The sequence below is a fragment of the Oncorhynchus keta genome, chromosome 1 (assembly GCF_023373465.1).
Source record: "Oncorhynchus keta strain PuntledgeMale-10-30-2019 chromosome 1, Oket_V2, whole genome shotgun sequence".
NCBI lineage: Eukaryota > Metazoa > Chordata > Actinopteri > Salmoniformes > Salmonidae > Oncorhynchus > Oncorhynchus keta.
Genome location: NC_068421.1, coordinates 5,905,817 through 5,915,461, shown reverse-complemented (window position 1 = coordinate 5,915,461; position 9,645 = coordinate 5,905,817). Strand labels below are relative to the sequence as shown.

Sequence of the window (9,645 nt, the reverse complement as noted above, 5' to 3'; positions counted from 1 at the left end):
GGTAGGAGTTCTGTAGACTGAGGGTAGGAGGGGTTCTGTAGACTGAGGGTAGGAGGAGTTCTGTAGACTGAGGGTAGGAGGGGTTCTGTAGACTGAGGGTAGGAGGGGTTCTATAGACTGAGGGTAGGAGGAGTTCTGTAGACTGAGGGTAGGAGGAGTTCTGTAGACTGAGGGTAGGAGGGGTTCTGTCGACTGAGGGTAGGAGGGGTTCTATAGACTGAGGGTAGGAGGAGTTCTGTAGACTGAGGGTAGGAGGAGTTCTGTAGACTGAGGGTAGGAGGGGTTCTGTAGACTGAGGGTAGGAGGAGTTCTGTAGACTGAGGGTAGGAGGAGTTCTGTAGACTGAGGGTAGGAGGGGTTCTGTAGACTGAGGGTAGGAGGGGTTCTGTAGACTGAGGGTAGGAGGGGTTCTGTAGACTGAGGGTAGGAGGGGTTCTGTAGACTGAGGGTAGGAGGGGTTCTGTAGACTGAGGGTAGGAGGGGTTCTATAGACTGAGGGTAGGAGGGGTTCTGTAGACTGAGGGTAGGAGGGGTTCTATAGACTGAGGGTAGGAGGGGTTCTGTAGACTGAGGGTAGGAGGGGTTCTGTAGACTGAGGGTAGGAGGGGTTCTGTAGACTGAGGGTAGGAGGGATTCTATATACTGAGGGTAGGAGGGGTTCTGTAGACTGAGGGTAGGAGGGGTTCTGTAGACTGAGGGTAGGAGGGGTTCTGTAGACTGAGGGTAGGAGGGGTTCTATAGACTGAGGGTAGGAGGGGTTCTGTAGACTGAGGGTAGGAGGAGTTCTGTAGACTGAGGGTAGGAGGGGTTCTATAGACTGAGGGTAGGAGGGGTTCTGTAGACTGAGGGTAGGAGGGTTCTATAGACTGAGGGTAGGAGGGGTTCTGTAGACTGAGGGTAGGAGGAGTTCTGTAGACTGAGGGTAGGAGGGGTTCTGTAGACTGAGGGTAGGAGGGGTTCTATAGACTGAGGGTAGGAGGACTTCTGTAGACTGAGGGTAGGAGGAGTTCTGTAGACTGAGGGTAGGAGGGGTTCTGTCGACTGAGGGTAGGAGGGGTTCTATAGACTGAGGGTAGGAGGAGTTCTGTAGACTGAGGGTAGGAGGAGTTCTGTAGACTGAGGGTAGGAGGGGTTCTGTAGACTGAGGGTAGGAGGAGTTCTGTAGACTGAGGGTAGGAGGAGTTCTGTAGACTGAGGGTAGGAGGGGTTCTGTAGACTGAGGGTAGGAGGGGTTCTGTAGACTGAGGGTAGGAGGGGGTTCTGTAGACTGAGGGTAGGAGGGATTCTATATACTGAGGGTAGGAGGGGTTCTGTAGACTGAGGGTAGGAGGAGTTCTATAGACTGAGGGTAGGAGGGGTTCTGTAGACTGAGGGTAGGAGGGGTTCTATAGACTGAGGGTAGGAGGGGTTCTGTAGACTGAGGGTAGGAGGGGTTCTGTAGACTGAGGGTAGGAGGGGTTCTGTAGACTGAGGGTAGGAGGGATTCTATATACTGAGGGTAGGAGGGGTTCTGTAGACTGAGGGTAGGAGGGGTTCTATAGACTGAGGGTAGGAGGGGTTCTGTAGACTGAGGGTAGGAGGGGTTCTATAGACTGAGGGTAGGAGGGGTTCTATAGACTGAGGGTAGGAGGGGTTCTATAGACTGAGGGTAGGAGGGGTTCTATAGACTGAGGGTAGGAGGGGTTCTATAGACTGAGGGTAGGAGGGGTTCTATAGACTGAGGGTAGGAGTTCTGTAGACTGAGGGTAGGAGGGGTTCTATAGACTGAGGGTAGGAGGAGTTCTGTAGACTGAGGGTAGGAGGGGTTCTATAGACTGAGGGTAGGAGGAGTTCTGTAGACTGAGGGTAGGAGGGGTTCTATAGACTGAGGGTAGGAGGGGTTCTATAGACTGAGGGTAGGAGGGTTCAACATAGAGGGACAACATAGAGGGGCAACATAGAGGGACAACATAGAGGGACACATAGAGGGACAACATAGAGGGGCAACATAGAGGGACAACATAGAGGGGCAACATAGAGGGACAACATAGAGGGGCAACATAGAGGGACACATAGAGGGACAACATAGAGGGGCAACATAGAGGGGCAACATAGAGGGACAACATAGAGGGACAACATAGAGGGGCAACATAGAGGGGCAACATAGAGGGACAACATAGAGGGGCAACATAGAGGGACACATAGAGGGACAACATAGAGGGGCAACATAGAGGGGCAACATAGAGGGACAACATAGAGGGGCAACATAGAGGGGCAACATAGAGGGGCAACATAGAGGGACAACATAGAGGGACAACATAGAGGGACACATAGAGGGACAACATAGAGGGGCAACATAGAGGGACAACACAGAGGGACAACATAGAGGTGCAACATAGAGGTGCAACATAGAGGGGCAACATAGAGGGACAACATAGAGGGACAACATAGAGGGGCAACATAGAGGGACAACATAGAGGGGCAACATAGAGGGGCAACATAGAGGGGCACATAGAGGGACAACATAGAGGGACACATAGAGGGACAACATAGAGGGACAACATAGAGGGGCAACATAGAGGGGCAACATAGAGGGGCAGGAGGCTCAAAGGGTACTGCATCTTAAATCTGTCCGGAGGCTGGAAGCATGGGGGGCAGGGAAGGTGGCAGGGGTTGGGGGGCAGGGGTTGGGAAGGAAGCAGGGGTTGGGATGGGGGCAGGGGTTGGGGAGGGGGGGCAGGGAAGGAGGCAGGGGTTGGGAGGGGGGCAGGGGTTGGGGAGGGGGGCAGGGAAGGAGGCAGGGGTTGGGATGGGGGGCAGGGCAGGGCAGGAGGTAGGGGTTGGGGGGCAGGGCAGGAGGCAGGGGTTGGGATGGGGGGCAGGGCAGGGCAGGAGGCAGGGGTTGGGATGGGGGGGCAGGGCAGGGCAGGAGGCAGGGGTTGGGAGAGCATCTTCCAAGATTTGATTTTAGAGACAAAAACATAGAAAAAAGTAAAGTAGATCTGTTGTTTTTTTTGTTTTATTGGATGGTTGGTTTTGTTTCCACGTGGTTGTTCCTACCTTTCATTTCTAACACAGCCTGATCTGGCACATCCTTCCCCTGTTCATCAGTTTGTCTTAACGTTCGCTCTTTAAAGTCCTCCTCCGTGGGACATATTACAATAGCCTTGCGCTGAAACCCCTCAAAAGGACGCATTTTTCGTCTCTGGGCTGATCCATATACATTTGTCTAGCAATGGTGACACAAGGAAAGAGGTAGAAGGCTGTTTGTTATTGTTTACTTGCTGTTGTTTACTTGTTGTGTTTATGGGCAGGCTTTGTTTTCCTCTGGCAGGGAAGCCGGGAACCCTGAAAGGTAGAGAGGTGTTTTACGGCTGGTTGGATTCTAGGTTTTTTACTCTTTGGGTGGTTAACTAGCGGGTGGTATTTCACTCTTCTCTCCCCAAGCCACAGACCTACCTTCCCAGACTGCACCTCTCCACGTCGTCTTCAAGATCCTGTTACTGTCACAGAGTGAAGGGGACCCTTTAAACAACTAGCCTGGTTGTTATAAGGTGCCCCCCCGTATCTTTAAAGGTAACATTTCTTGAGATTTGGGGAAAGGTGTAGCGTGCGGACGATACCGTTGATCATGAATGCGGATATTTAACTCTTAAATTCTCATCTACAAGTGGCACTAAAACGACTTTCGTGGTTAACTTCATGTCCTCAAACAGTCCTTCCCATGATTCAGTTATCTGGTTGATTCTCAATGTATCTGAACAATGATTGACTTGACACTAGTGTATAATGTGAATCTACACCTGCCAGGGTCCCCTTGACTTACCTGTGCCTACCTGGTTGTCACGGTCGTCCTCCTGTCCCGTAGACACACACACAGATACAACCTACCTTTTGCTACTCACGGTTTCCACGGTTACCGGCAGACACCTCTGTTAGACTGACTTACCGTTAGTAACCGCAGCAACGACATCTCTCTGGAAAACTTCAAAAAATGGTTAAAGTCTCCTCACCTTTTTCACTTACCTTCAGGGGGTTAATTCATTTAACAACAGAAAACACAGTCTAGCTGTTTTATCACTAAGGCTATCAACGGTTGGTCTGTCTCGTTATAGTTACCATAGCAACAGAAGTTGTTTTGTCTTTACTCACCAGGCAGAGTTCTACTGTTTGTAAACATCTTTACAAAGTCAACAGGACTACAGATGCAGAAAAACACATAAAATACTGTAATAATAATAATACAGTAAAATACTGTAGTAATAATAATAATACAGTAAAATACTGTAGTAATAATAATAATACAGTAAAATACTGTACTAATAATAATAATAATACAGTAAAATACTGTAGTAATAATAATAATACAGTAAAATACTGTAGTAATAATAATAATACAGTAAAATACTGTAGTAATAATACAGTAAAATACTGTAGTAATAATACAGTAAAATACTGTAGTAATAATACAGTAAAATACTGTAGTAATAATACAGTAAAATACTGTAGTAATAATACTGTACAATACTGTAGTAATAATAATAATACAGTAAAATACTGTAGTAATAATAATAATACAGTAAAATACTGTAGTAATAATACAGTAAAATACTGTAGTAATAATACTGTAGTAATAATACAGTAAAATACTGTAAAAGAACAACAAAAGGGTCGTAGCGGAATAATACTGAGACGCATGGAAGATAACATAAAGGACCTAATAAACCGTTTTTCCTTTATAAAATAGAAAAAGACGGTATAAATGGCAACAAGATGGTCAACAACCATAGTTTCTTCTACTCTATCATCAACATGACCTGCAAGATAAATAAATAGTTCATTAGAGAGATCAGAGGTCAGCAGAGCCGTATCACACACACACACACACAGGAAGCAGAAAGTACTCAAGAGGAAGTGGTCCGTACCTGGTCCAGGATGTAGTTGCGTCTCTTGCGTGCGGCGATCTGGATGAGGCGGTTGAGACACTGAGTGGCCTGTTGGATCAGAACGTCCCAACGACCAGCGTAGTTCTTCTGGCGACGCAGACCCATCACCTGGTAGGAAGGACATAGATAGCTCTTATACGGGGGGGTCTATTTTTTTAGATAACTCGATAACACACTCAAGCCTAGCAGTAAACACACCTCATTCAGCTTCTAGTTGACTAAATTGACGATTGTGAACTACTGAATTAGTTGAATCAGTTGTGTAGCCCCACCTGTGACCTCAGAGATCTGAAGGTTATGACAGGTTATCAGGGTCATGAAGGCTTACCTTCATCTTCTCCATGATGGCGTTGGTCCCCAGGGTGTTGTATTTCTTCTCAGGGTGACTCTCAGTATGTTTTGAGGCCCAGGTGGTCTTGCCACAGGCCGGCAGACCCACCATCATGAGGATCTAGACAGAGACATGGATGAAAATGAAGATAGCCCGTTAGCCCGAGGCTAGTACTTTTCAGACCCGGCTAGTAGTAAATAACTAGCCCGTAGCGTTGGGGGGGTCGATACCGTTACATAGCATATTATTTTTTGGGACATTTTTCATATTATATTGATACTTTGACTCCAATTGTTGATTCACTATATAGCATCAGCTAGCGCTAGTTTTTTAAATTTTATATTTAAAAAATATTTTTTTAATTGTCTGTCCCTGAGGCAAAACTCTGGTATTGTTCCTCCTGCAGTTGGTTCTTGTTTTTAAAACAGTGAACAACATGTTCTAAGCACTTTTATTTACATAACGGATCAAAACTCATTGTCTCGTTGCAGCAGACATATTTTTGGTTTTTACATTTGAGTCATTATGGGGCGGCAGGGTGGCCTAGTGGTTAGAGTGTAGAGGCGGCAGGGTAGCCTAGTGGTTAGAGTGTAGAGGCGGCAGGGTAGCCTAGTGGTTAGAGTGTAGAGGAGGCAGGTAGCCTAGTGGTTAGAGTGTAGAGGCGGCAGGGTAGCCTAGTGGTTAGAGTGTAGAGGTGGCAGGGTAGCCTAGTGGTTAGAGTGTAGAGGTGGCAGGGTAGCCTAGTGGTTAGAGTGTAGAGGCGGCAGGGTAGCCTAGTGGTTAGAGTGTAGAGGCGGCAGGGTAGCCTAGTGGTTAGAGTGTAGAGGCGGCAGGGTAGCCTAGTGGTTAGAGTGTAGAGGCGGCAGGGTAGCCTAGTGGTTAGAGTGTAGAGGTGGCAGGGTAGCCTAGTGGTTAGAGTGTAGAGGCGGCAGGGTAGCCTAGTGGTTAGAGTGTAGAGGCCGGCAGGGTAGCCTAGTGGTTAGAGCGTAGAGGCTGCAGGTAGCCTAGTGGTTAGAGCGTAGAGGCGGCAGGGTAGCCTAGTGGTTAGAGTGTAGAGGCGGCAGGGAAGCCTAGTGGTTAGAGTGTCGAGGCGGCATGGGAGCCTAGTGGTTAGAGTGTAGAGGCGGCAGGGTAGCCTAGTGGTTAGAGTGTAGAGGTGGCAGGGTAGCCTAGTGGTTAGAGTGTAGAGGCGGCGGGGTAGCCTAGTGGTTAGAGTGTAGAGGCGGCAGGTAGCCTAGTGGTTAGAGTGTAGAGGCGGCAGGAAGCCTAGTGGTTAGAGTGTAGAGGAGGCAGGGTAGCCTAGTGGTTAGAGTGTAGAGGCGGCAGGGTAGCCTAGCGGTTAGAGTGTAGAGGCGGCAGGGTAGCCTAGTGGTTAGAGTGTAGAGGCGGCAGGGTGGCCTAGTGGTTAGAGCGTAGAGGCGGCAGGGTAGCCTAGTGGTTAGAGTGTAGAGGCGGCAGGGTGGCCTAGTGGTTAGAGTGTAGAGGCGGCAGGGTAGCCCAGTGGTAAGAGCGTAGAGGCGGCAGGGTAGCCTAGTGGTTAGAGCGTAGAGGTGGCAGGGTAGCCTAGTGGTTAGAGCGTAGAGGCGGCAGGGTAGCCTAGTGGTTAAAGCGTTGGACTAGTAACCGAAAGGTTGCAAGATCGAATCCCCCGAGCTGACAAGGTACAAATCTGTCGTTCTGCCCCTTGAACAAGGCAGTTAACCCCACTGTTCCTAGGCCGTCATTGTAAATAAGAATTTGTTCTTTAACTGACTTGTTAAATAAAAAAAATAATAAAATGTTTTAAATTCAGCAGATCCAAAGTGCCTTGTTCAAGGGTACATCAGATTTTTTCATTTAGTCAGCTCGGGGATTCGAACAAGCAACCTTTCGATTACTGGCCCAACCGCTTAAGTGCTAAGCTACCTGCCGCCCCATATAGAGAGAGAGCAATATGTTTGGGACATCAAATCACAATAAAATCACAGTAACGAAACGCAAAACATAAGAGAATCGTAATACCAATCATATCGGAAGCGAAGTATCGAGACAATGAAGTATAAAGTTGTACTTTTTGAAGAATTGAGGACCCATGCCAAATCTTTTTAACCTCCTGAGGGGTAAGAGGTGCTGTCGTGCCTTCTTCACCACTGTGCGTGTGTAGACCATTTTAAGTCCTTAGTGATTTCAACAACAGAGGAACTTGAAGATCTCGACCCGCTCCACTGCAGCCCCGTCGGCGTGCTCGTCCCCCCCCCTCGTTTCCTGTAGTCCACGATCAGCTCCTTGGTCTTACTGTCATTGAGGGAGAGGTTGTTGTCCCGGCAACACATTGCCAGGTCACTGACCTTCTCTGTGTAGGCTCATCGTTGCCGGTGGTTACCATCGTGTCGTCAGCAAACTTGATGATGGTGTTTGAGTAGTACGTGGCCACACAGTCGTGGGTGAACAGGGAGTACTTGAGGGGACTAAGCACACTCCCTTGTGGGGCCCCCGTGTTGAGGATCAGCGTGACGGAGGTGATGTTGCCTCCCCTAACTACCTGGGGTCGGCCCGTCAGGAAGTCCAGGATCCAGTTGCAGAGGGAGGTGTTTAGTCCCAGGGTCCAGTTGCAGAGGGAGGTGTTTAGTCCCAGAGGGAGGTGTTTAGTCCCAGACGGAGGTGTTTAGTCCCAGGGTCCAGTTGCAGAGGGAGGTGTTTAGTCCCAGAGGGAGGTGTTTAGTCCCAGAGGGAGGTGTTTAGTCCCAGAGGGAGGTGTTTAGTCCCAGAGGGAGGTGTTTAGTCCCAGAGGGAGGTGTTTAGTCCCAGAGGGAGGTGTTTAGTCCCAGAGGGAGGTGTTTAGTCCCAGAGGGAGGTGTTTAGTCCCAGGGTCCTTAGCTCAGAGGGGACTATGGTGTTGAACGCTGAGTTGGAGTCAACGAACAGCATTGTGTTCCTCTTATCTCGGAAGGTGAGGGCAGTGCGGAATGCAAATGAGATGACGTGGTCTATGGATCTGTTAAGAGTCATATATGCAAATGAGATGACTTCATCTATGGATCTGTTAGAGTGATATGCAAATGAGATGACGTGGTCTATGGATCTGTTATAGTGATATGCAAATGAGATGACATCGTCTATGGAATCTGTTAGGGCAGTATGCAAATTGGAGTGGCTCTAGGGCAGGATTCCCCAACTTGCGGCCCGAATTTGACTCGCAGGTATTCCCACGCATAATAGAGAGACTGGTGATCAAATGGAAAGAAGATTTGAAATTATGATGGTTTAGTCAAATATTATATCTATTTGGGCTTCTTGCGGTCATTTTTGCAGTCTACAAATTATTTGTAATTTTGTTTTCGGTCCCCCTGTCCATCCGCTGAAGAAAAGAATCGGCCCGCAGCTGATAAGTTTGATGATCCCTGCTCTAGGGTGTCTGGGATGATGGGAGTTGATGATCCCTGCTCTAGGGTGTCTGGGATGATGGGAGTTGATGATCCCTGCTCTAGGGTGTCTGGGATGATGGGAGTTGATGATCCCTGCTCTAGGGTGTCTGGGATGATGGGAGTTGATGATCCCTGCTCTAGGGTGTCTGGGATGATGGGAGTTGATGATCCCTGCTCTAGGGTGTCTGGGATGATGGGAGTTGATGATCCTTGCTCTAGGGTGTCTGGGATGATGGGAGTTGATGTGTGCCCTAACCAGCCTTTTAAAAAGCATTTCATGACTACAGAGTGCTACAGGGTGGTAGTCATTCTGGCAGGTCGCCTCAGAGTTCTTGGGAACAGGAAGGACGGTGGTCAGCTCGAGATGTGGCGATTACAGACCGGAGGAGGAGGAGCCGACAGTAGGTTGGGCCTGAGGTAGATTTAGCTGTTGGTTTCTCCCTCTCTAGGAGCCGACAGTAGGTTGGCCTGAGGTAGTTTTAGCTGTGGGTTTCTCCCTCTCCAGGAGCCGACAGTAGGTTGGCCTGAGGTAGTTTTAAATGTGGGTTTCTCCCTCTTCAGGAGCCGACAGTAGGTTGGGCCTGAGGTAGTTTTAGCTGTGGGTTTCTCCCTCTCCAGGAGCCAACAGTAGGTTGGGCCTGAGGTAGTTTTAACTGTGGGTTTCTCCCTCTCTAGGAGCCGACAGTAGGTTGGCCTGAGGTAGTTTTAGCTGTGGGTTTCTCCCTCTCTAGGAGCCGACAGTAGGTTGGGCCTGAGGTAGTTTTAGCTGTGGGTTTCTCCCTCTCCAGGAGCCGACAGTAGGTTGGCCTGAGGTAGTTTTAGCTGTGGGTTTCTCCCTCTCCAGGAGCCGACAGTAGGTTGGCCTGAGGTAGTTTTAAATGTGGGTTTCTCCCTCTTCAGGAGCCGACAGTAGGTTGGGCCTGAGGTAGATTTAGCTGTGGGTTTCTCCCTCTCCAGGAGCCAACAGTAGGTTGGGCCTGAGGTA

The 9,645-nt window shown here is 48.9% G+C and overlaps 2 protein-coding genes and 1 long non-coding RNA gene across 13 annotated transcripts in view; 1 reads left to right on the top strand and 2 right to left on the bottom strand.

Moving 5' to 3' along the window:
* The window catches only part of LOC127909845 (uncharacterized), a 3,725-nt gene extending 1,069 nt beyond the window's left edge, over positions 1 to 2,656 (bottom strand). Inside the window, exons 1-2 of one of the 2 annotated variants that reach the window (XR_008072618.1) lie at positions 1,947 to 2,508; positions 1 to 1,660 (exon numbers count right to left, since the gene is read on the bottom strand). The exon at positions 1 to 1,660 is cut by the window's left edge and continues 973 nt beyond it. The gene's annotated coding sequence lies outside the window, so the exon portion shown is untranslated. Of the gene's footprint in view, positions 1,661 to 1,946 lie in introns of both variants that reach the window. The other variant, XM_052472045.1, reaches the window with a different exon arrangement.
* hnrnpul1 (heterogeneous nuclear ribonucleoprotein U-like 1) overlaps positions 1 to 9,645 on the bottom strand; it is a 46,610-nt gene that overhangs the window by 10,043 nt on the left and 26,922 nt on the right. For all 6 annotated transcript variants that reach the window (XM_052471880.1, XM_052471909.1, XM_052471897.1 and 3 more), the window contains 3 exons: positions 5,254 to 5,376; positions 4,905 to 5,033; positions 3,040 to 3,208 (listed from right to left, as the gene is read on the bottom strand). In XM_052471880.1, the coding sequence (XP_052327840.1) occupies positions 3,040 to 3,208; positions 4,905 to 5,033; positions 5,254 to 5,376 (421 nt within the window). The remainder of the gene's footprint in view (positions 1 to 3,039; positions 3,209 to 4,904; positions 5,034 to 5,253; positions 5,377 to 9,645) is intronic.
* Positions 36 to 1,904, top strand: LOC127909862 (uncharacterized). 5 transcript variants are annotated; one of them, XR_008072637.1, is made up of 3 exons: positions 36 to 132; positions 1,083 to 1,257; positions 1,731 to 1,874. It is a non-coding gene; the product is annotated as an uncharacterized LOC127909862 (long non-coding RNA). The 5 variants fall into 5 exon arrangements; XR_008072635.1 differs by lacking the exon at positions 36 to 132 and adding an exon at positions 261 to 407; XR_008072625.1 differs by lacking the exon at positions 36 to 132 and adding an exon at positions 361 to 507 and having other exon boundaries at positions 1,781 to 1,904.